The sequence below is a fragment of the Moschus berezovskii genome, chromosome 6 (genome assembly GCF_049115385.1).
Source record: "Moschus berezovskii isolate FMDL1 chromosome 6, NW_MosBer_1.0, whole genome shotgun sequence".
NCBI lineage: Eukaryota > Metazoa > Chordata > Mammalia > Artiodactyla > Moschidae > Moschus > Moschus berezovskii.
Genome location: NC_142465.1, coordinates 100501184 through 100527767, shown reverse-complemented (window position 1 = coordinate 100527767; position 26584 = coordinate 100501184). Strand labels below are relative to the sequence as shown.

The window sequence follows — 26584 nt, the reverse complement described above, 5'->3', positions numbered from 1 at the left end:
TTTTAGATTGATAGTTTTCTTTCTTTGTTCCCTATTCCACAATCTTAAAGTCCATTAATTCCCGTTTTGTAATTATCTTGTATTTTGCTCCAGAGTATTTGTTTTAAAGATGGTTGATCCTCAATTATTTTAGTCTGCTCATGAGTTTTACTTGTTTTATGGAGCATTGCTATTTCCCTTATCTGAGTTTCTTCCTAGGGTCTTTTACTGTCTTCTGTTAAGTGTATCTTTATATATGTTAGCAATAATCTATTAACTCAGTCTTTGCTCACAAGTAATACTTTTATTTTTTTCTATCCTTGTTGATTTTCTGGCAATAGGATTCTAGGCTAAAAATAACTTTTCCCCTGAACTTTGGGGATATTGTTGTTTTATTTTAGCATTTAGTATTGCTGATGACAAGTCTGATGTCAGTTTAATTTTTATACCTTTGTAGTTAAAATGATGTTTAAAAAAATTCTGAGTTATTAGTATTTCTTCATATGGGTTTCTGAAATCTTAACATAGTATGTCTATCTAAGTGTTAAAAAATTTAATTTAGTCTGTTTTGGTAATTAGTAGACCTTTTCTGTGGAAAAATTTTTTTTTTAGGTCTGTGAAGTTTTATTCTTACTTTTCTCCTTTTTTTCCCCTCAGTTCTTTTTTTCTATAATTCCTCTTGGATGAAAATTGTTGCTTTTGGGTATATCCCTCATATTTCTTAGCTTTCTGTTTGTCCTTTGTATAATCCCTACCTCCGCCTGCCCTGAAATTTTTAATTGATTGTACTTATCTTTGTGCTTGAGAGTTCGTATTTTACTTTGGGTGTATGCTGACCCAGGTGATTATGAGGGAGCTGTTGCTTGCTGCTCATGGAATAAGCTGGGAATTTGTGTTTTCAATGGTAGCCTTCCATTCCTATCTCTTCTGGAGCTTAGTGTCTGTGTGGGTCACTACCCTGTCTACATTCATAAATGTCACATCACTGCTGCCTTGGTTTAGCATTAGCATGAAAGAGATTGGGAAAAGTGGAATGAGCTTAACTGTTAAGACAAGTCACACAAATATGTTGTCATTTGAAAATTGAAACTGATACATCAGGTCTAAGTAAAAGTTTGTTTCTGTTGTCTTCTCCTCAAGGGAACTGCTGTAACTAGTTTGGCACTTATCCTTCCAGACTTTGAAATATCACTTATATGCATATATAAATGTTTAGAAATATATTATTTTGCAATGTAAAGCATAATTGCACAAAATTTGGAATACTTATTGACTACTTATATGTCTAAGAATTTTCTGTTTATGTCCTCATTAGTCTCTGTAACATTTTTATGAAGGCAGGCATTATAATAGTCTCAGTTTCATAGATGAAGGTACTGAGCAAGGAGAGGATATGTATCTTGGACAGGTAATTTAAGAAGGAAATGATTCTATATTCAAAGAGGTATGTTTGACTTCAAAGTTTGTACTGTTAAGTACATTAAATTCTTCAGCTACTTGTTGTATACTTAATATTCACACCAACAAAAACTGTGTTCTTAATTTCTCTTATTGTTCTTTATTCTTTAGTGGATCTTCCAGCATTTTTAACTATTAGGGACTGATTTTTAATTTGTTTGTTTGCTATTATAGTATAGCAGTAGGTATCCTGATACATTACCTTTTAAAAATATATTATTAGTAATACTTAAGATGAATATCTCCAAGTATTCTTTGGTGTGTCAAAGTGAAAGTGAAAGTGGCTCAGTCTTGTCAGACTCCTTAGGACCCCATGGACTGTAGCTCACCAGGCTCCTCTGTCCATGAGATTCTCAAGGCAAGAACACTGGAGTGCGTTGAGGTTCCCTTTTCCAGGGGATGTCCCCTTTTCCAGGGGATCTCCTCGACCCGGGGATCTTCCCGACCCAGGGATCTAACCTGGGTCTCTTGCTCTTCAGGCAGGCTCTTTACTATCTGAGACACCAGGAAAGCCCTTTGGTGTATCAAAGTGATACACAGTTCTGCTTATTTGCCCCTGAAAATCGTTATGACACTGAAATCTTATATCAGCAGTGTATGATGCTACTCATTGCTGTACATTATCGCTAACAATATTCTTTACCGTCTGAGCCACCACGAAGCCCAAGTAGTTGCCACTCTGATGTAAACAAAATATTTTCTCTTTGTTTTGTTTTTTTCTGATTATTATCGAAGTTGAATATTTTTTCTTACGTTCCTTTTATGAATTGCTTATTTGATTTTTTTTTTTGTCCTTTTGAGTTTTTTGTTTTTTTTTATTCACTAATACATACTCTTTTATTCTGGTACTAATCCTTTTAGCACTATGCTTTTTTTTTTTGAACTGGGGGCTGCTCTGCTACCACAGCTGCGCGGTAGGCCTGCCTTCTACCCCCAGGTGACAAGCTCCGCCTATTTGGCGATGCAGCCACTATGCTGGCAGGCTGCTGCCCACTGATTGGCATGCTCCTGGCGCGAGACACCCCAACTCAGTGCACTGTCTTCCCCGGAAGATAAGCCGAGATTGGCGCCCACGGAAGACTGGCAGGTGGAGGAGCGGAGGAAGGAGGCCTAGCGCCTGAGAAGGGCCGGGGTGTGAGCCCACTATGCTTTTTAGCTTTAATGTGTTTCTCGAAACTTGTGGTTACTTGTTACTTTTCTGTGCCTTTGATATTTCTCTACACTGAGTCATATAACCAGCATAGTTCTAATATTTCACATACTTTCATAGTTTTGTCAGGCTTTTTCTTACATGTTGATATTTCTAGATACGTTTATTTTTGCTATTCTGAATTAAATGTTTTCTTCTTTATATCTTTTTGTCAAGATTTCTAGTACAGTAAATGTGTGAATATAGTATCACACTTTTTGTTTTTGCCTTTTATGGAAATATCTGTGATGTTTTACCACTAAATATGAAGTTTCCTATTGGTTTGAAGTTGCCATTATCAACTAAACAAGCAGTCTTTATGTTCTTAATTTTCATTTTTACCAGTGAATGAGTCAGGGAACATACTCAATGCCTTTTCAGTTTCTGTTGAAAAATGACAGTTAATTTTTAGGTTGTTAATACATATGTGAATGTGCTTAATTTTTAAGTTATTAGAAGTGCTTAAAATGTTTAAAAAGTGCAGTTTAGGATAGAATATTCTTTTCATTTAGTAGTTAGCCACGCCTGTAGGGATAGAGTGCTTCTAATGAGAATATATAATTTTTTGTTTCTGAGCCTTAAAGATCTAATAGGAAGTCTCAGTCATTTCATACAGACTGGCCTCCTAGATTCTCCGACTGTTCTCTGCACAGTGTATTATTGAGAGAGTTATTGCCATTAACAGTGACTTGGCTAATCACATGTCTTCTCCAGTAGAAGAACTTTAGAATGTGTATTCCAATATTTAAAGGATGATAAAAAAATTTTGTAGAGAACTATGATTAATATTTGAAAATACCAAAGTAAGGTCTTTGATCTGAATTTGTGAACCCTTGAAAAGAACTTGGTGGCTTATTGCATTTATGATTGTATTTCTTTGGGTTTCCCTCCCCAACCCCTTCCTTTTCCCTTTCTTTCATTTTCTTTTTTTTTTAAATTCTGGAGGCTCTAGGCTCAGTTAAATATTTTAATGTGGCAGACAGCCAGATTTCCAATAGTCCTGAACTCAGCATGTTGCTGTTGCTTAGCAACTACTTGTGAAGTCTTGTGGATATAACTGAATTATAAGTAGGGTTATGGGCAGAAGTGCAGTTGAGATTGGTAAGAAAGGCATTCTCTTTATTTCCCCCTCCCATTTGAATTTGAGTTATTCTTTATGCAGAGTCAGTTTTTAGAAATCTGGCTCATAAAAACTGGGTGTACTAACCCTATCAGGAAGACAGGGCTCTGTAGAACTCTTGTTTGTAATTACACTTTTGAAAGTCTGTTTTTATTATTAGGATTAGATAGTCTATACCGGAGAAATAGCAGTTAATGAAAAATAGAGTACTCCTAATTTTCATGGTTATTCATGTGGAAAGGTTTCTACAGATTGTATTACTGCCTATATTTCTTTTCCACATTTATGTTAACATTTACATGTGTAACAAATTTTTGGTTATATTTCTATAAAAGTTTTTAATCACATTCTTTCTTTAGTGTCTTAAAAACTGTCCCATAATAGTGACCATGTAGGCATTTGATAAATACACAAGTACTCCAAGCTATCTTTGCCATTTCTCAGTAGAGCAGTGGGTTTTCTAGTGGAATTTATTAAAATTTTATTTAAGAGTCAAAATTTAAGGATCCTCTCCGTCCTTTGTTTTCCATTTATTCCAGATGGAAAACTTTAGACCTAAAGATCTTGAATGATTTGCCCAAGCCAACTCTCTCCAATCTGTGTTTTTTTCTGCATTATTATCTTCTCCTGATGCAGATCTAAAAGCTTTTTTTACACTCATATTTCATCAGTTTATACAAAGTTTAATTGTAGTCTGTAATTTAAAGTAAAAATATAAACTGAATTCAGCAGCAAGCACAACTAATATGAGCAGATTTAGATGAGAACAGAACGAACATGAGATCTCAGTAATACTTCTGGCCATCAGTCAATATGTTTATAGAATGGGTGGAAAACATTGGCTTCCTTGGTCTAATGGTTAGTAGGAGAGAGATTAAGAGAGTTTCCAAAGTATAATATTTTGGTGAGATTTGCAGATTTTTTTTTATGTTCTGAAAGAAAACAAAGTGATAATCCTTAGTTTTTGGTAAAGGAACTGTGTTTTCTTAAAATCTATCACAAGCTTTTTGTAGTGGCTTCTGATAGCCCAACTTGTGAAAGTAAGCTTTTTAGGAACATTTGCCTAACGCAAGTAGATTATATTCTCATGCATTGTTTGCTAGGGAGATTTCAGAGTGGGCATGTAATTTTTCTTTTTTTGCTCCCTGGAAGAGTGCTGGTCCATTCTGAGCTGTATGTCCAAGAGAGATCTTGTTATCAAAAGCATAAGCTTTTTCTTAAATTCTAACAGAAGAAAAACATAAATTTGCAAATAAGATCAATTCAAAAAGTTGCAGTAAACATAATTTTAGTTAAATCTATTCAGTGATAATATACTAGCAAATATTGCTTTGCTACGGAAGAGAAAAATTATAGGTACAAAGAAGAATTTGAGTTTCCTCTTTGAAATGAAAGATTAGGCTTCTTTTTTTTAATTTAATTATGTTTGTTGTTAGAGTTAAACTTCTGTACACATAGCTATGGCCAAAGAATATCTGGTTCTCAGATGACATTTTGAATTCCTGTGGGTTTTAGGAGGGGAGGGTCTAGAGATGGGTAAGAGTATAGAGAGATGGAGGACAGTAACATTTCTGGCATGTATCTAAACTTCTCTAGAGCATTTACTTGCTGTACTAATTTTTAATACTAAGGTGCCATTGATAGTTCAGTCCTCCCAAAATTCCAGTTGGTGTGTGATGAAATGTTTACTTTGAATATTATTCTGCAAATTTCATGCTTTTTCTGTTCTCTTGAAATATAAAACTGGTGTCAGTAAAACTAAAATGTATAATAACTGCTTTAAATAATTTTAAGGAAATATGAAGTGCTAAGGTATATATTTACAGTGATAATTTGACTTACATATCTGGAATTGTAAAATACTTTTTCCCACTTGTTGTGCCTTGTTATCAAATTTCAACCCATTTGTTACTTTCTGTCTCCCTAATTATAACTCATAGGTTAATTCATATCGTTTCTTTTGATGAGGATCATAGTTTGTTCAGGTAAGTAAACAAGATGAATTTACATTTAAGATTTAAATTGTCTTAAAGATGTGGATACAGTTCTAAGTTAGATCTGAATATCCAAGTCACGTGTGAATACAACATTAAGAAAAATAAGTAAAACAATAAGCTAAGTTACCTTTGATTCAAACCATTGCTTAAAATAATAATATTTGTGTTTTTAAAGGCTTGGTTAAACTTAATTTTAGAATCTAGCTATCCTTAAAAGGATATACTACCAATGGATTGCTTTTTTGATGTATTTTCATCCTTCACTGGAGCTCTTTTTGTTACTTAAAACTGTTCTGCATTTTTATGTCTTCAGTTCAGTTCAGTTCAGTCACTCAGTCGTGTCCGACTCTTTGCGACCCCATGAATCACAGCAAGCCAGGCCTCCCTGTCCATCACCAAATCCCGGAGTTCACTCAAACTCAATGTCCATTGGGTCGGTGATGCCATCCAGCCATCTCATTCTCTGTCGTCCCCGTCTCCTCCTGCCCCCAATCCCTCCCAGCATCAGACTCTTTTCCAGTGAGTCAGCTTGTCACATGAGGTGGCCAAAGAATTAGAGTTTCAGCTTTAGCATCAGTCCTTCCAATGAACACCCAGGATTGATCTCCTTTAGAAAGAACTGGTTGGATCTCCTTGCAGTCCAAGGGACTCTCAAGAGTCTTCTCCAGCACCACAGTTCAAAAGCATCCACATTGTTTATAAGCTTTATTAAAAATAAGTCTTTTACATGTAATTTTCATAATTAAGTTTTTTAGACTTTCCTTTGATGTAATATCAAATACATGAATTCCATTTTTTGACCAAAGAAAACATTTTAAAGTTTAATTTACCACTTTATTAAAACATAATGGAGGGTTTGAGATATTTAAAACATGAACTTTGATAAGCCACATTTGTTTTAATATGATTTGATTGCAATCAACCTTTCATTTCAACAAATATAATTTAAATTCTTGAAATTAAAAATGATTTTTTCCCCTTTTACCTTTTCTCTTTATTTTCCTTTTATTTAGTTATTTTTAGTTTTGGTCATTCTTCAGTAGCCCATGAGCTTCATAATTAATTACATTAGACTTCACATTGCTTGGCATCTTTATGATTCTCCTGAGTAAATGTGTTATATACATACAAGCATGCATACTAAGCATAATTGGGGCTTCCTTGGTGGCTCCGATGGTAAAGAATCTGCCTGCAATGTAGGAGACCCAGGTTTGATCCCTAAATCAGGAAGATCCCTTGGAGAAGGAAACAGCAGCCCACTCCAGTATTCTTGCCTGAAGAATTCCATGAACAGAGGAACCTGGTGGACTGCAGTCCATGGGGTTGCAAAGAGTTGGACACCACTGAGCGACTGAGAGAGACTGAAGCATAATTGTGGAAAGTTAGAATGATGACAAACATTCTTTTATTTGGTGACAGAAACGTGTTGTCAACTTTAATATAATCCCACATTAGACAAAACTGAAAAACCAAATATAGCAGTATTGTAAAGATTAAATGTTTATATGTTTAACTTTTACTTGACATGAATAATAAGATTGTTTTCCTCAGGAATTGTTTTAGTTTGATTGAAAAAACAGTTATTGAATGTTGACTGTGTGGAAAGCACTATATGTTGGAACAAGTTTGTCTCAAAAAAATAAGGCCTAACCCCTACCTGTTTAGAGATCTGCTTTGATTAATATTTAATCTTTGTATTTTTAATACACAGTAAAATCTTTTACCCTTAAGTGAGATTCTCAAATGATTGCAGGGGAAAAGTGTTAGAAAAAAATGCAGCACTATTCAGATTTTGACAGAATTTAGAAGTTTAGAGATGTGAGAACTATGATTAAAGTGTTAACTTTTTCTCCTGAAAAAAGAACACTTAAATATATATGTACATATATACATGTGTACATATATAAGTAAAATGGTATGGACAATGGCATGTAACTTGAAATTGGTCCATTAATTTAGTTTAAAAATCATTTTTCCTTAATTGCCACTTAGTAAGAAAAAGTTCCAAGTTAATATTCTAGATGATGAAATGCAAGGTACATCATTTTCCCCAGGAAAATAAAGTGTTTTTGCTGGTGGTTTTCCTTTTATATTCACATCTATTCTGGGATTCATAGGAGCATATTGTTTCTATTTTTAGGCTGTTGCCAGGCAGAGTAAAAATTTCTCTTTTAGGATTGCCCACTTTCTAGTTTTCTGATTGGTTACATGAACCTGCTTTCTTTAGCCAACCACAGTGACTATGCAAATCGTATTTCAGTTTCTGTTGCAGTGAGAGAACTAATAAGATGGCTGCAGGGGTTTTCCTTTGGGGTATGTTTATTATTCTAAAGAGGATTTTCAACATTATGTAATAATAAGCAAAAGTAGATTTTTTTCAAAATGGTGTTTTTTGAAATGTGAAATTAACTAATTAAACAAGTTTTATAACTCTTGAAAAATGCCTCTTGTTTCAGATTAGGTTAATTTTAATGGAGTTCTGTATTGAACCTTGTTAGAGGCAGCATTTTGTGTCAGTGGGTATGTTACTTTTTGTTAGTAAATAAACATCCTGACTTCTCAAAGGAAGGTTGACTTCTATGTAAACCTGCTTTATGTGAACATGGCAACATTTTAGTGTGTAATTCTGTCAGATATTCTAGATTACTACCTTTGCTTTATAAAATAATTTCATTGTTTCGCTTAAGAATCATTTTTTATTTTAGTTATATGTATATAGCCCATCATTCTTTTAGTTGGTGTTCACTAAGTGTATATTATATTCCAGACACTGTGTATCTTATTAGTATTATTCCCGGATATTTAGTTTATTTTTTATTCTTTTGTTGAATGACCTGTGAAGTACGTCATAGTGATACCAGCATACTTTTAAGATTTTTTCTGACAGCAAAACTTGGGCTTTTAAACTGTATTAATCTTATACTAAATACATAATGAGATGTGCCAAAGTAGTTCATAAAATAGACATGAATGTAGGTATTATAGTCCATTTATAATAATTATTTAAAAATTGAAGTATAGTTGACTTAACGGTTTTACATTAGTTTCAGGTATAAAATGTGATTCAATGTTATTATAGGTTACATCCCATTCAAAGTTATTACAGTTTTACTTACTGTATTCTCTGTGCTGTGACATTCCTTCCCTGTGACTTATTTATTTTATAACTGGTAGTTTGTACCTCCTGATCCCCTTCACATGTTTCACCCATTCCCCACATTCGGTTCAGTTCAGTTGCTCAGTCCTGTCCGACTCTTTTACCTCCCCTAATAATTCTAGAAAGATACATGTAATGTACTGGTAAATACAGTGGCAAGACACTTCATATTGAATAAAGACAGCACTGATAAACTGTGACAAAGCATTATGTAACTCCAGAAAGTTCAGTAAATAAACCTTATTTATAAGCAAATTTATCATTAATTACATGTAAGGCCTCTTGGTTATAGTTCCAGTTTATAGTAATTGAGAATGCTCCTGTTTCACTTAAGACTCCCTAGTCCTTTTGGAAAAGGCAATTGATTGAATTTTCTGTGTGTAGGATACTTGATTCATATACGTACCTGGAGTGTTCATTTGCACCATGCTCAGTACTGTTTTCTTGTTGGTAAAATTTGTTTTGTTCTTTTTATCTTCTCATGCCCATTATTACATCCTGTGAGATAAACATACTATAGAATTATGTCCCATTTAGGACAGGGGGAAAAAAGTAACTGGCTTATCTGAGAGGAACACGTGGAGAACAAGGTTGCTGTTTTTTTCTATATATTGCCTTTTATAGAAGTATATTAGTGTAATTACAGGTATACTTGTTGACCTAGAAGTGTTAATTCCCTAAAGTGGGAATCAATACTCAGTTCTTTTTGTTTTTGATGCTTTGTCTGTGTTGAAGGTGTGACCCAGTAAAAGTCATAGGTTGAAAACAAAGGAAAAATTATTCAACTCTAGTTTTGCTGTTTAAAAAAATAAAAATCACAGGCTTATTGAGATATAATTCACATGCCATACAATCCACATGATTAAAGTATACAACTCATTGGTTTTTAAAACATTCACACAGTTGTGTAACTATCACTACAATTAATTTTAGAACATTTTTTATTACATTATAAAGAAATCTTGTATCTGTCAGGAGCCATTCCTCATTTCTTCCCCAATGCCCAGTCTTAGCCAGCTACTTATCTGCTTTCTGTCTTTATAGATTTACCTATTCTGGAGATTTCATATAAATAAAGTTATTCAGTGTGTGGCCTTTATGATGAGCTTTTGTCACTCAGCTTGTTTTCAAGGTTTATTCATGAAGTAACATTTATCAGTACTTCATTCCTTTTTATAGCCAGGTAATATTTCATTTTAATGGATATACCACATTTTATTTATCAGTTGCTGGACATCTGTTATTATGGCTATTATGAATAGACACTTTTAGGAGGTTATGAGAAGTGCTTCTGTGAGTATTTGTGTACAAGTATTTGCATGGACGTGATTTTATTTCTTGTGGATATGTATACCTAGGAGTAGAATTGCTAGATTTTTTTGGCAGCACTGTTGAAGAAGTGCCAGCCTTTTTTCCAAAGCACCTGCTCCACTTTACAGCCCCATCAGCTGTATGAGGATTCCAATTTCTCTCCATCTTTTGCTAACACTTGTTATTTTCTGCTTTGGTTATAACCATTGTGTTGTGTGTGAAGTGTTAATTATGGTTTTGATCTTCATTTCTGTAATGACTAATGATGTTGAGCATCTTTTTATGTTTGCTGCTTATTGGCTTATCTTTGGAGAAATATCTATTCAGGTCTCTTGCTCATTTTTAAATTGGGTTGTTTTATTATTATTGAGTCATAGCAGTTTTATATATTCTAATAGATACAAGTCTCTTTTCAGGTATATTATTTACACATATTTCCTCCCATTGTATGAGTTATCTTTTCACTATTTTGATGGTGACCTTTGCAGCACAAAAATTTTTAATTTTTATGAGGTCCAGTTTTTTTTTCTTTTGTTCATCTTTAATTTTTATGAGGTCCAGTTTTTTTTTCTTTTGTTCATCTCTTGGGTCATATGTAAGAAATCATTGACTATTCTAAGGTCATGTAGATTTATATCTGTTTTCTTTTAAGATTAAAAAATATTTAGCCATTAGATTTAGGTCTTTGACCCATTTGATGTCAGTCTTTATTTATGGTATGAGATAGGGGTCCAAAGTAATTATTTTGCATGTGGCCATTCAGTTGTTTCTGCACTATCTGTTGAAAACACTGTTTGTTCCTCATTGAATGGTCTTATCACTCTTATCAAAAATTATTTAACCATAAATGTGAGGGTATATTTTTTGACTGTTTTATTCCATTGCTCTCTATGTCTGTCCTTTTGGTAGTAGTGCATGCTCAGTTGCTAAGTTGTGTCAGACTCTTTGCAATCCCATGGACTGTAGCCCACCAGGCTCCTCTGTCCACAGGATTTTCCAGGCAAGAATACTGGAGTAGGTTGCCATCTCCTCCTCCAGGGGATCTTCCCAACCTAGGGATCAAACCTGCATCTCCTGCATTGGCAGGTGGATTCTTTACCACTGAGCCACCTGGGAAGCCCTAGTAGTACCACACTGTAAAGATTACTGTAGCTTTATAGTAAGTTTTGAAAATGTGAAGTGTGAGTCTTTTCATTGTCTCTCTCCCCTTCACCCCACCCCACCCCCGCCATATTGGCTATTTGGAGTTTCTCGCATTTCCATATGAGTTTTAGAATCAGCTTGTCAGTTTATGCAAAAAAGATAGTTGAGATTTTGATAGGGCTTTGCCTTGAATAAGTCGATCAATTTTGAGAGCAGTGACATCTTAATATTAAGACTTCTGATTCAAGAGTATAAGGTGTCCTTCTGTTTATTTAGATCTTTAATTTCTTCAACACTTTGTAATTTTTTAGAGTTTGTACTTTTTGTTAAATTTACTTTTTATGCTATTATAAATGGAACTGTTTTCTTAATTTTATTCTGAAAGTTTTTTATTATATTTTTTAATATTGATTTTATATCTTGCAACCTTCTAGACTCACTCACTGGTTCTAATGAAAATTTTATGGATTTCTTAGGATTTTCTGTACATAGGATTTTATCATCTGCAAATTGAGATAGTTTCACTTTTTTCCTTTCAAGGTGCATGACCTTTATTTCATTTTCTTGCCTAATTGTCCTGGCTAGAACCTCTGAAAGTAAAGTGAAAGTAAAGTAGCTCAGTCGTGTCCAACTCTTTGTGACCCCATGGACTGTAGCCCACCAGGCTTCTCCCTCCATGGGAGTCTCCAGGCAAGAACACTGGAGTGGGTTGCCATTTCCTTCTCCAGGGGATCTTCCTGACCCAGGGATCATTGCAGGCAGGTGCTTTAACCTCTGAGCCACCAGGGAAGCCCACTCTAGTCAGTGCCTAATAGAAGTAGTAAGAGCAGACATTTTGTCTTTCTTATCTTCGGGTGAAAGCTATCTGTCTTTGACAATTAAGTATGTTAGCTGTGGGTTTTTCCTAGATGCTCTTTATCAGATTGAGGAAATTCCCTGTGGTTTGTTGAGCTAGTTCTATTGTTACTTGCTTGGATGACTTAATGAAAAGTTACTTTTAAAAAGATACTTGGATGTTTAAGAGCTTCTTGGTAATAATGTTTGAGCTAATATGTGAACCAGTCTGTAGGCTGATGAAATTGAGGGTGTAACAATAAGAACTCATTCACTATGTCAATAGGCCTTAGCAATTATATTAAATGACTTTTCCATTTTCAAAGAGAGAACAAAATAGTGGCAGTATAGTTTATTGCTTATTGTTTTGAACACTAGAAGACCCCCATGGTTGCAAAATTTAAAGGATGAAATGCATAAGAAGTGTACATATTCAAAGAAAGCAATTTCGTGCTGAATCAAGTACCTTTTTACTTTACTAAGTTAATTATTATCCATGTAATGAATGATAGTAGCATGGCTATTGATGTGTTAATTCAGTTGTAAAGTTGAACTTGTATAACTTGTCACATAAATGGGAAAAAATATGCCTTGGTATAGGGTCTGACATATAATTACCCCTTGATAAGTGTCACTTTCTTTATCCCTTTAAGGTGGGTTGTTTCATTAATAAAATGGGGACTTTATAATATAGAAAAAAAGTATAAGACGTATCTGGGAATAATAAACATCAGATTCAAGATTATGCTTATCTTTGAGTTAAGGAGTTGGGATGGGGAAGGAGTAGCATGCTATCTGATAGTGTTATACAGGAGGCTTTGTTTTCAATTTCTTATCTGGATGATGAGTACACATATGTTCATTATATTAGAGTTTATGTCTTGCTGCATGTTCTCTGTATTTAATAATGAAAAATTAGTTGTAAAAGAACATCAGTATAGCTAGACTTTAGTAAAATAATTCAAAATTTAAGCTAGAATCAAACTTAGCAAGCATCTAGTCTAACTTCCTCAGTTTTACTGTTGAGTGACATGAAATCAGGAGAGTTTGGGTGATTTATCCTGTGACAACTATTATGCTAATGTTGGAACATAGAGTAGATTTGGTTTTGTTAGTTTAGAAATCTTTATTTTGCCAAGCTTTTATAATAATGTATTTTTGAGTTGTGGTGGATTATATGTGCATGCATGCTCAGTTGTGTCTGACTCTTTGCAACCCCATGTACTGTAGCCTGCCAGGCTCCTCTATCTATGGAATTTTCCAGGCAAGAATACTGGAGTGGACTGCTGTTTCCTACTCCAATGGGTAAATTATATAGTTCATTGTTATTCTTGTTTTGGTAAGATTACATATCCCTGCGTTTTGCCATGTGACATGAAATGTTTCCCCATGAGAGCTTTTTTCTCTCTACCCTCTTAAACTTGGGTTTAGCCAATGGGCTGTGAGTGAAAGTGGCGTATACTATGTCTAAGAAAAAGCTTTAAAATCCATTGTATATTGTATGGTTCTGTCATTGTGGGCTTTTTTTTCTCGGTCATTATGGGCTTTTCTCTATGCCACAAGACTTGGAATTGTGGGGGCTGGGGAAGCATTTGCTGCTTCTTCAGCTGATGACCTAGAATGAAGAAGATTGTTAGTTATTAGCCAGTAAAAAACATTTTTTTTTTCTTACTGCTTTATTACCTAGTGAAAGCTGACTGACACAGAAAGTAAGCTCTCCATCCTTTCTCCTTAGATTGAGTCAATAAGAAAAGTAAGCGCTATTTCCTATCATTTGAAGGATCTACATCTTTCATCTTTTTGCCCTCCTAAATCATTCTGGGTGTTTTAATTCATCCAAGTAAAGTGTGAAAAATTTTGGACAAGTAGTTCTTAAATTCTTGAGGAAATAAAATACATAGCCGTCTGTAACTTTACTCATTGCTGCCTAGGTGCTGGTGGAGTTTGATGAGTTGGATAAGCTAGTGGGCCCTGATGGATAACTGGCTAATTTTCTGAGGGGATGTAATTTAGTGTGTTCCATAATTGAGTTTGTTGGATGAAGTCAATTAATTTGACTTAGAGTGTATAACAGAATGATCCCCGAAATACACTGGAAGAAGTGATTTTAAGGTATCTTGCATTTGCATTTTTTCATGTAGACTGCTCTGCTGCTGCTGCTGCTAAGTCACTTCAGTCGTGTCCGACTCTGTGTGACCCCATAGACGGAAGCCCACCAGGCTCCCCCGTCCCTGGGATTCTCCAGGCAAGAACACTGGAGTGGGTTGCCATTTCCTTCTCCAATGTGTGAAAGTGGAAAGTGAAAAGTGAAAGTGAAGTCGCTCAGTCGTGTCCGACCCTTAGTGACCCCACGGACTGCAGCCCACCAGGCTCCTCCATCCATGGGATTTTCTAGGCAATAGTACTGGAGTGGCTTGCCATTGCCTTCTCCGGTAGACTACTCTAGTATTCTTCAAAATATATCAGTGAATGCAACAAATTAGACTAGTGAATGTTCTGTTTGATGTGCTTATTAATCAATATTAATTTGCTCTTGCTTTGTCCAAGGGATTGTTGGTAAAGCAAACTTCTGTTTCCTTTGTTGCTGATTAGTTTTAAACATTTAGTTAAGGGATATCCCATTATATGTTTTGATATCTCAGCTGTGATATCATGAGGTTGCTGAGAGGCAGAAGGGGTTATTTGTTGCATCAAATATTATAAGCACTTGAAACCATACCAAACTTGTGAGTATTATTAGATAAGGAACGGATTTCCACCAGTTAATGTTTCCTTTTTTTTTTTTTTTCTTTTTAATGCAGTGTGTTCTTTTGCAATTGAGGGAAGAACCATAGCATAGGAGAGTTGAAGAATTGTGAACTGTAAGGGATTCTGGATTCTCAAGTAAATATTGCCAGTGCTTTGTGAGTGACTTCAAGAGAAGTTTGGAAACAAGATGAAAATCCTTGTGAAAGTTTTAATAGGAGTAGTGATTATGTTTTACTCCAGTTTTAGAAAAATAGTTATTGACAAAGTTGACAAGATATCTAGTATTTAAGATAAAAATTTAGAAACTATATTAAATCTTCACAGATAAATATCAAGAGGATGAATCATTTCACCAGCCTTCACTAATGAACAGTAAACATTATGCAGATTATTAACATTTACTGTGCAGCAGAGTGATTATTATTTATGATTTTATTTTCAGGGCTATTGCAGAATTCTCAAGTAAAATTTAGAACTGCGGAGTAAAATCACACGGTTCTCAATTGAGAATGGAATTCTTAGCACAGTAACTGAGTTGCATTTCTACAGAGGCTAGGAATCCTCAGCATAAAGTGATTATTTAAGAGTAAGCCATCAATAGTCAAGCCTACTGAGTAATGTTTGTTTAATCCATTTAACATAAACTGAAATCTGAATAAAAATTATTTTCAGCATCCCATTATTCAGAATAATGTTATAGTACTATCAGTTAAAAGCATGAATTTAATTGGAGTACCTATGTCAAAGATAGAAATGTCAAGTCCATTTAAATGGCTTTGTTTATCACTTTGCAAGTTTTTGCTAAAATTTTACTTTGACATACTTCATCACATACCCATACTTGGAGTTAATATAGTGTCTGTGTATGTGTCTGTGCGCTTTGACCCAACAGTTTTGGTACTTCCTGTTGTTTTGTTAGTTAAAGCAGTTCTTGGAAAGCAGTAGTATAGATCCTTGTTTATTTAATCAGGAAAACCCTGCTATGGACCTGTTATTGAAATAAGAATCTGGGGGTATGTTACAAATATGTGTCAATTTCATCGTTCACCTTTAATTTTACACCGTTTGGATTCTTGGTAGAGCACTTGCCCTCATCTGCTTCCCTTGTTGCCGGGCAAGGTTTGTGATGCTGATGTCTGATTGGTCTAGGCAGCTGTGGCTTTAAGCCAATCAAACAGTGAATTTCAGTTCTCTCACAAGACTGAAGCATTCAAGCAGCTGCTGATTTATTTTTCCTATGGTGAGATTATATAAGAGTATGGCTGCAGCAAGCTCCCTCTTGGGTATGTTTGAAAAATTACAAGGTTCATCTGTAATTGAAAGAGAAAAAATGAAGTTTATTTTAAAAACTTACTACTAAAAATCTCATAGGTAGTGAATTTGAGAAAAAATATTCTGATGACAGATTTCCTATTTTTATTTTATAATTTTATATTTAAAGGATTAGAATGATGTCCTATAAAAAAATTCCCTTCAATTTACATGAATATTTATTATGTAGTATATATATTTGCTTTATTTCTTCAAAAGGGGAGAGCTCATAACCTTTTTGTAACCTGCTGCCAAAGACAGTTAAGGTGAAAAGAATATAGTAATTGTACTTATAACACTTAATACAGGTTATCAAGAATCACATTTTAATTTCATTAAATGAATCAAACTAAGTTAGTTCAGTGCAGTAGACAACAAAACACTTTATAATGCTATCCATAGTTAACCTTTGGGTCCAGAATACAATTAACTTTTGGAATTGGAAATCTATAATGATAGGGATAGATGGGTATGAAAATAATCTTGTTATTTGGATTTAAGATTTTGCTGGATTTCTAGTATAAATGTTTTATATACGTTAAAGACTATGTAATTTTAAAAAGAAATTTACAGTTGAATCTTGCAGATTCTAACCCATTGTGTAGAGACGTATGTTCTTGTTATGTATTGTCCATATTTGACTCATTCCCCAGGTAGGGCATGGATTTATATTTCTGGAAATGTTCTTTAATAAGATTTACACCTTTTATCCTATTTTATTTATGTGGTATATTTTGTGCATATTATAGGTTTAGAATTTTATGCAATTATGTTCTAGATTACTTTTATCAGACAAAGAACCTCACTGAAGTGTTGCGAATCCAGGTTTTAACTATGTTTTTCTGACCTTATTGTCTGTCTCCTGTTGCTGGGCAGGAATCAGAATGCTGGCTGCTGATTGGCTGAGTTTGTGAGCAGCTCTTGAACAGCCACTTAAATTCTTGAGCTTTTTGAGCAGGCAGATTGTAGGCTAAGGCATTACAGCTTTTGGTAATACTTCTCTTTGTTGTTTCATAGCTATAATCTCTTTGCTAGAAAGAAGAGTGTGAAAGAAATGGGTGGAGGGGGATGAAGCAGAGAAGAAAATAATGGTTTCACTTAAAGAAGAAGAGGCTTATTGGGCTTTCCTTAAAAATAATTTACCCAAAATTTGAAAAAAAAAAAAAAATCCAAGCCATAGAGATTTATTTGCAGGTAACACACCCTTCTTGGTTATTTAAATATAAATTCCTTTAGTAAAGGTGAAATTCTTGTTAATGCTGTAGAAAAAAGAAATTTTTTTTAAAGTGGTGATATTTCCCCACAGTTCTTGAATCTGAACATTAAAGTAAGGACTTAAAACATTTTTTTCTTACTATCTTCCTTATGAAAAATGTTTTCAGGAGAAAGTAGTTCATTACAGTTTACACATTTACTTCTAGATATGGCAGACACTTTCTGCTGTAAAATATAAGTGCTTTTCCTATGAAAATAAATTGCAGTCCCGTGAGAGCTTCATGACTGTAGTCATGAAAAAAGTAGTAAAAAAGTAGTATTTCTTTTGTAGTATAGTTTTGTGAATGATGTGTCAGTTCCGGATGACGATATTTAAAATGATCTTTAGAATTGTTTTGTTCCAGTCATATAGTAATGGAGACTTGTTTGCAGGTAACACACCCTTCTCTCCTGTGTCTTTCTTAAATATACATTATTTATGCAAAATAGTTAAACTTATTGCTGATTGGTTTGCATAGATATGGCTGAACTAGTTTGAACTGGTTGTTCATGCTACTTCCTTCTTGCTTTGTTATTCATTGTATTTACTTAGAACCCTTAAAAGATCTTGAAAAATGGCTGTAGTCTGCGCCCTTGTGGGTATAGATGGTAGTTATTCTGTAATTCTTTGTATAGTCTTTTATTTTACTGTATTAATGGCAATTTTGTTGATAAAACCAGTTTGCTTTGATAACATTTATTTTTATTAAATGTTACTTGGTGACAATTAACATTGAACATGATGTGTGCATGGTAGACTTTCTAATTCATATACAAACTACCAAAAATATTTAAGAGAAACTTGTTTCAGATTCTCTATCCCTAAAAACATCCTGAATATACATAGACAATTACAATAACATTTGTTGAGTGCTAACTGCCTTCCAAACACTTAATGTATAGAATCTCATAATCATTACTGCAACCTCTGTGTCAGGTACTGATATTCCCTTTTTAAGGTGGCTGATATTAAACATTGAAATGCCAGGTAACTTGCCCTGTGTCACATAATAAGTACATGGGAGAGTTAGAAATCAAGCACATATTTCTGTTGGCAGAATTCATGTTCTTACTGGAATTACTAAAAATTATGAAAATATGCTTTTTTAAAAAGAAGAATGTTTGTTTTTAATGCATCTGGCAACAGTGACCAGTTATGTATATAACGGCTGAGAAATGTGGCCGTTACAATGTCAAAATCCAGAAGAATTGCAGTTCAGTATTTGAAAATATTTAAAGGGTAACCACACTCCTAGTACTATAAATTTAATCATTTTTTATGTTTGGAGTCAGCAAGGAAAATGTCTACAAAACTTGCATTGTATCTTCTTTGCAGAACATTTTTCAGCAAGTTGAGTTTAAAATGGATTGTAGGTGGGGAAAATTTTGAAGTTAAATTGTAGCTGCATTTAATAATCCTTAAAAATAGTGCTATGATAATTTTGCTTTGACATTTCTTCTCATTTTAAGGTAATTTTTGTAAATAGTTTTACTCAGCCCTATAACTTAAAACCTAGGAAGACTAAGAAATATAAGTAGTTGGGTTACAGTAAGAGTATGAATGCAGATTTTATACTGCAATCTAGAAATGCTGTGACACAATGGTTGGTTCTCAAGCTTTATTGGCCTCCAGCAAATAGGCTGGGCCATTGTTTTGTGCCTTTCAGCTAGAGGAACGATGGAGTATCAGGAACATACCTGTAATTGAAAAATTGGGTTTATTATTTGTTGCAGTGAGAGAGAATGCTCACCACAGGGGAAACTGAGGCATATCAATAGGAGGATATTAGAAAAAAACCTGGTAAACGGTTTATTTATAGTATAGGTTAGGTTTTGCGGGAAGGGTTTGAGGCAGGAGAGCCTTAATCTGGATTAGGTACTATCAGAAAGGGGGCGGGGAGCAATTTCTGTGCTCAGTAACTATCTCAGTACAAACGACAGTGAGGGTAAAACTACAGGTGATTAAAAAAAATGAAAACGTGTAACCATCACTTATTTAGTCAGAGGGGGAGATATTAAGTAATTTATGGGTTGCTGGGTTGCATAGTGACGTTGTCTAATTTAAATGCTGAGGTGGTTATGTCCAACATGGCTTAGCTATAAGCATCAGATCGATTTATAATGACACTGAGCTTTGAACCTTAAATTCCTAGATTTCAGAGCTGCTTTTTTCTCTTCTCCAAGCAAGTATATCCTAGCATCATTCATACTGGTAATGATGATATTAAGTGAATATCCATTTAAAATCAATATTCATGATTCCTGTATATCTTAGTCCTTAAAAGGATGTTTGTTTTATTCTGCTGTAGAGTGGCAACATTGTCTTTTTCTAGAACCAAATGTTAACACAGAAACATTGATAGAGAACATCCTTGTCTTAGTTCTGATCTTATTTTACCATTAAGTATGATACTTGCAATTTTCTTTTGTAGATAACCTGTATTAGATTTTAGTTGTTTACTTCTATTAGATTTCTGAGAGCTTAATTATGACTCAATTTTGAATTTTATAGAATGAATATTCCGTGTTGAGATGATCTGTTGTTTATTTTTACCTTCTATTCTGTTTATGTGGTAAATCACATTGCTTGAAAAAGAAAATTTTTTTTTTTTCTTAAATAACAGAAATGTATTGTCTTGCATTTCTGGCAGTTAGAAGTCTGAAATTAAGGTGTTAAGGGGGCCATGCCCTCACTGATGAAGCTAAGGGAGGATCTGTTCCATATTTCTCTCCCAGCTATGGCTTGTGACTGGTAACTCCAGTTACCACACAGTGTTCTCATGTGTATGTGTCTGTGTCCAGATTTTTCCCTTTTAATAAGTGCACTCGTCATATGGAATTAGGACCCACCCTAATGACCTTATTTTAACTTTATTATCTCTGCAAAGACCCCTATTCAAATGAGGTTACAATTTGAGAAATTATGTCTTAGGGTGCTAATTTATTTTTTTCAAGTGGACGTCTTCATTAGGCCTAAAATCTGCAATACTTAGCGACTTACTTGTAAATCTACACTGCTTGATTTTTTTATTAATGAAATCGACTTTATATATATGTATTTTAAAGATATATGTATGTATTTTAAAGAGCTTATTCACATAGTTGCGTGTTACTACTTTTTAAAGAAATATACTTTTAAGTAACTCACAGTTGAAAGAAGAAGTCATAATGGAAATTAGAAAATATTTTAATAGAACAGTGAAAAATATGACACATTAAAATGTGAGATGCAGCTAAAGCAGCGCTTAGAGGGAAATTTATAGCTTTACATGAATACATTACGAAAAAGAGGAAAGATTAAATTTAATGCTTAATATTTAGCATGTTGTGGAACTGCCAGACTATTTTTCCAAAGCAGCTGTACCAATTTACAATCCCATTGCCATTGTATGAGGGTTTCAATTTGCTCACATTCTTACCAGCACTCATTATTTCTTTTGATAATAGCCACCCTGGTGTGTGTGAGGTGTTAGCTCATTTTGGTTTTGATTTGCATTTCTCTGATGACTAAATCATGTGAGGCGTCTGTTTATGTTCATTGCTTATTGTCTTTTTTGGTATCTTTCAGAGAAATGTCTGTTCAAGTCTGTTGCCCATTTTTAAGTTGCCTTTTTTGATGTTATTTTTCAATTGCAATAGTATTTTACATTTTCCAGATGTTAATCTCTTATCAGGTATTTGATTTGCAAATATATGATTTGCAAATACAGTTGACCCTTGAAAAATGTAGGGACTAATGGTGCTGAACCTCGTACAGTTGAAAATCCTTATGTAACTTTACAGTTAGCCCTTTGTACCTGCAGATTCAACCAGCCGTGAGTCAGGTAATAGTGTAGTATGTATTTATAAAAAAAAATTCCAAGTTTAAGAGGACCCCTAAAGCTCAAACCACATTTGTTCAAGGGTCAACTGTATTTTCTTCTATTGTAAGTTGTCTTTTCACTTTCTAAATAGTAATCTGTTATTAATATGTTAACAGTTATTTAGATATTTCTGATTGCAAATGTAATATTTCTTTATGTTCCTTAATTCTCCTTTCTTTTTCCCCCTACCTCTATACCTCTCCCCCATTCCTCTACTGCTTTCATTCTCTTATTTTTCCATGATAACTACTTTTTTACTTCATGTACTTTTTTAACGCTCTCTCCTCCATACTCTGTGAATCCGTTAGCTTACTGTGAATGAAAACTAGAAATTAGTCACTTTCCCCCTAACATTGCCTAGTAATTGATCTCTTATGAACCGTACCTATTATCAATTTTATGTTATATAAATTCAATAAATATAAAAATTGATACACAGCATTATGTGTGTTATGCTTTAAATAAATTAGCATAAATAATTATGCTTTCTATAATTACTTTAAAATTACGTACAGTGGTGCTTGCTTCTAAGATCAATTTGTAATAAGTCTATAATTAGGTGGCTTTGGTTTCAATTGTTAAACTCTTTCTTTTTCTTTCTTTTTTTAAAGATTCAAAATGGATAGTATAGAAGAACCTCAAAAAAAAGTCTTTAAGGCTCGAAAAACAATGAGAGTGAGTGATCGTCAGCAACTTGAAGCAGTGTACAAGGTCAAGGAAGAACTGTTGAAAACTGATGTCAAGCTGTTAAATGGCAACCATGAAAATGGAGATTTGGACCCAACCTCACCTTTGGAAAATATGGACTATGATAAGGAAGAGGTGAATGGCATTGAGGATCTTTGTTTTGACCCTGAAAAAAGTAAAGCAGAACGGAAAGAAACACCCTGTACCTTAAATGTTCATGTAAAAAGCAAGCAGGATGATGACTTAAAGTGTGAACCTTTGTCTGCAAATAATATAAGTCCAGATCTAGCCTCTAAACTGACTGCTGAGCCATCTTCTGGTGATCCGGCTTCTGATATGGCTACTGGAGGTCGGGGGTCTGAAGATTCTGTCTCTGGAGACCTGGCCTCTGAAACATTAACCTCTGGTGATCCTGCTTCTGGTGACCCTATCTCTGGAAATCTTGCCTCTGGTGAAATAGTCTCCAGTGAGCCAGTTTCTAATGAACTGGTGTCCAGTGACTCAGTCCCTGGTGAGTCGGTCTCCACTGAACCAGTCTCCAGTGATTCAGCGTGTGATGATCCGGCCTCTGGTGATCTTGCCTCTGAATCACTGGCCTCTGATGATCCAGGCTCTGGTGACCTGACTTCTGGTGATCCAGCTTTTGGTGATTCAGCCTCTGGTAATCCAGCCTCTGATGAACCAACTTCTGATGAACCAACTTCTGAGACAGCCTTTGACCCCACCTTTGACCCAAGTTCGGTACCAGCCTGTGAACCAGTTCCTGAAACTGATAGTACAGAGCCCAGTAGCAATAAAGGTGATGATTTTCTTCAACAAAATAGAGACGATGAAAAGTTAGGTCAAATTTTCTCATTTGATGAGAAAAATAAAGCTGATAGTAATAGTGATGCTGATGCAGAAGCTCTCGAAACAGATGATACAATTATTTGTTCAGATATGTCTCCTGAAAAGAAGTTAGAAGAAGATGCAAGCACAGAATCTGCTCTTGGAGAGGAGGCTATATCTAGCAGTGTGGAGATTGACCAAAGTGAAAAGAATGAAGAAGAAAATTCTGCAGACCTTATAGAAACCATTAGTGAAGATGTTATAAAAGATGACAAAAATGAGAATATCCTAGAAAATACAGATTCTATGGAGACAGATGAAATCATTCCTATTTTGGAAAAGCTTGCACCTGCTGAAGATGAACTCACTTGCTTTTCTAAAGCTTCTCTCCTTCCAATTGATGAGTCAAATCCAGATTTGGAAGAAAAGATGGAAGGTTCTTTTGGTTCACCATCTAAACAAGAAAGTAGTGAGAGCTTGCCAAAAGAAGCCTTCTTGGTCCTCTCTGATGAAGAGGATATCTTGGGTGAAAAGGATGAGTCTGAAGTTATATCACAAAATGAGACATGCTCTCCAGGTTAGCATATTATTTAAATTTTAAAGATTTTGATTAGCTTTAATAAACTGCTTAGTAAAACATTCTCATAAAGTTTTAAGTTTCTTTTAGTTACGAAAGTTGAGGAAGTTGAGAATGATGGTGACTAGAATACTCTCTTAACTTGACAGGTTTTTAACTTCACAGAATTCAGAATTAACAAAGACACACTCTGAGAGCAGCATTGTGTAAAGTGCTGAGAAGGGAGATAAAAAATGTAGAAAAATGTTACACTTGCCCGTGAGGAGCTTGTAGACTGGGAATAGAGATAAGATGGACCAATATAACACTGTGATATAACAATTTCCAGTACATAATTAATCAAAATTCTAAAAGTTGTTCTTGCTATCACTTACCAACTGAATAACTTTGAATCTGTTATAAAGGCCTACTGTTTATTTTCTTCAAGTGTAACAAATTCCATTTTACAGTTTTCCAATTGAAATCTGATTCTTTTAATATTCTTTGTCCAGGGAATGATACCATCACTGGCTGGAATTCAGAAACCTGGAGGCCTAATTATATGTTTGATAAAGACTATCCATTTGCTTCCTAAGCGTTCTAGATTCTACCTGATGTTTGACTCATTTTCTAAATGATCTCTTAACTTAAATCTCTATTATTTGATTATGTTCCTCTCTTTGGTTAGATCCCTATTACTTTTAGGATTATCTCAGACTCCTTATATAAAAACTATATAAACTTTATGATTTGGTCAATGCTTGTCTTTCCCATCTCTTTTATTATTGCTAGAGAAAAAGGGAGAATGAGAAAATCCTACGTTGCTTTCATGGTCAAACTCAAGCGTCATTCCCATGTGAAGCTTTCTCAGTTACTTTCAGACTGGCATGAATACCTTTATGTTTCCATTGTGTCACATTCTGTTAGCCTTTAGAGCGCTGTGAGTGGAGTGACCTTGTAACAAGAAACACAGCATTTGGTTTTAGTTTGTTTGAAGAAAAAAAAAGGCAAGACACAGGATTCCCCCACATCACTCCGATATATCATATCTACATTTCTTTTGGAGATAGAAACTTCTCCCTTTTTAAAGATGACTTCATTTCCAAAGAGCATTCATTCATTTATTAAACCTGTATATATAGAAAGGCCAGGTTCTTCTTGGCTTGGGGATTTAAAGGTAAAATTTATTACTTGCCCTGAGGATTCTGACAAGAATTAAACCACAGGCCATTAAATACAAGGTTGTGAATACAGTAATAATGTTAAATTGGTAGGCTGGGAGTTTAGAGGAGAGTAACTTTCAGAGAAGGCAATGGCAAGCCACTCCAGTACTCTTGCCTGGAAAATCCCATGGACGGAGGAGCCTGGTAGGCTGCAGTTCATGGGGTCGCTATGAGTCGGACATGACTGAGTGACTTCACTTTCCCTTTTCACTTTTACACATTGGAGAAGGAAATGGCAACCCACTCCAGTGTTCTTGCCTGGAGAATCCCAGGAACGGGGAAGCCTGATGGGCTTCCGTCTATGGGGTCACACAGAGTCGGACACGACTGAGGTGACTTGGCAGCAGCAACTTTATGAGATATAGATGTATTCAGGGAAGCACTTTTCCTTTCACTATCGGTGTGACATAGAGTTTTAATGAAGATAATCCCTCTTAATTGTAACTCCATCCTACTTGCTCAGGTCCAAGATCTTTGAATGATTCTTTTTTTGTTTGGTTCATGTTGCATATCCAGTCTGTCAGGAAATCGTGTTGTTGCCATCTGCAGAATAGATCTAGAATATAGTCTCTTCTCGTCATCTTTACTGCTATCACTTCTGCTCTGAGCCATCATAATCAGGCCAAAATAATGCTTGGGTCAAAATTAGTGCTCAGTAAATGTTTGTGGAATTAAGTAAATAATTGGTAATATAAGAAATATAATAATATTTTAAGTAATATAAAGAAAAGTGTGTCATGGAGTACCTTGCATATAATGCTGAAACATACTAGCACTGGGGAACCATTGAATGAGTTCAAGGAGAGGAGAATAACGTTTACATTTTGGAAAGATAATAAGTAACTGTTTAGGGTGAACTTCACTCATTTCTCAGTAAATATAGAGAGAGTAGTATTAAAAATATCTTTTGGTAGTGAGTATAAGAAAGTTAGAGCAAATTGAAGCTTTAATGGGTTTATACGTTTTACCTTTATTCCAGAATCTAGGCTACTGGAGACTCTCCTTCCCACACAGTGCTGTTAAATGCAGCAAGATGAATATTCAGTCGCTACCCCTATTGCATACTTTGAAAATTCAGAGTTGGGTTTATTTTTGGTTACTTACTTTCAGACTTTTATTTGGTTGTATGCTGTTAACAGAGTAAGTTTAGTAATAGATTTAATTTCTTAACTGGTAACTGAACTTTTATTTTCTGTCCCTGGATCCAAAGGAAATTTTGTTATTGTAGATTAAAGTATAGTTTCTTAACTGTTCTTTGTTCTTTTTATGTGGTGGTAGAATCTGTTTCATGTCATATTTGTTGCTGTTCATCTGTTGAGGTATTACTTTCTTCAGATTCTTTATTCTTGACTAATTTTTAGTATTTTTAGAACACAGAATTGTAAATCTGGCTTTTCCCTCTAAGTACTAACGCTTATATGCTGTACTAGTAGGAAAACATAAAACTCTTATTGTTTCAGACACTTCTTTAGCAAATTCATTTTAAATATGGCAGTAATAATGTGTATTAGCATCAATAAAAAGTAATGAATGATAGCAGAAAACAAATAGAAAAGCTATTTCAGGTTTACAAAGATAGAAAAACGTAACAAACGACTGCAGCTATTCCTACTGTATAATAACTGATACTCACTAAATGTTTAAACTCATAGTCTATGTAAAAAAAGGCTAGGAAAAGAGAGGTTTCTCTCTGGGAACATTACAGCAACACTAGAGGAGGTATACACATTAGTTATACCTTTCATGTATTTTCCATGCTATGCTCTCCTCTAGCTACTGTTCCATCTTTCCTGTCTTTCAGTGCCACTCTTCAAGTTACGTCAACAAAGCTAGCACAATTTCATCTCTTCCTATTTACTCTCTAACTTAATTGAATTGTAATTTTCACGTTGCCAGCCTCCTACCTAATTGTTCTCAGTGGAGTAA

The 26584-nt window shown here is 34.5% G+C and overlaps 1 protein-coding gene across 5 annotated transcripts in view; it reads left to right on the top strand.

Annotated features, from left to right (window-relative positions):
• Positions 1–26584, top strand: part of ATF7IP (activating transcription factor 7 interacting protein) — a 121502-nt gene that overhangs the window by 33115 nt on the left and 61803 nt on the right. For 3 of the 5 annotated variants that reach the window (XM_055394164.2, XM_055394162.2, XM_055394161.2), the window contains exon 2: positions 21976–23456. In XM_055394164.2, coding sequence (XP_055250139.2) covers positions 21983–23456 — 1474 coding nt within the window. In that variant the 5' untranslated portion in view covers positions 21976–21982. Of the gene's footprint in view, positions 1–4888; positions 5732–7618; positions 8057–21975; positions 23457–26584 lie in introns of those variants that run through there. The other 2 variants (XM_055394165.2, XM_055394163.2) reach the window with 2 other exon arrangements.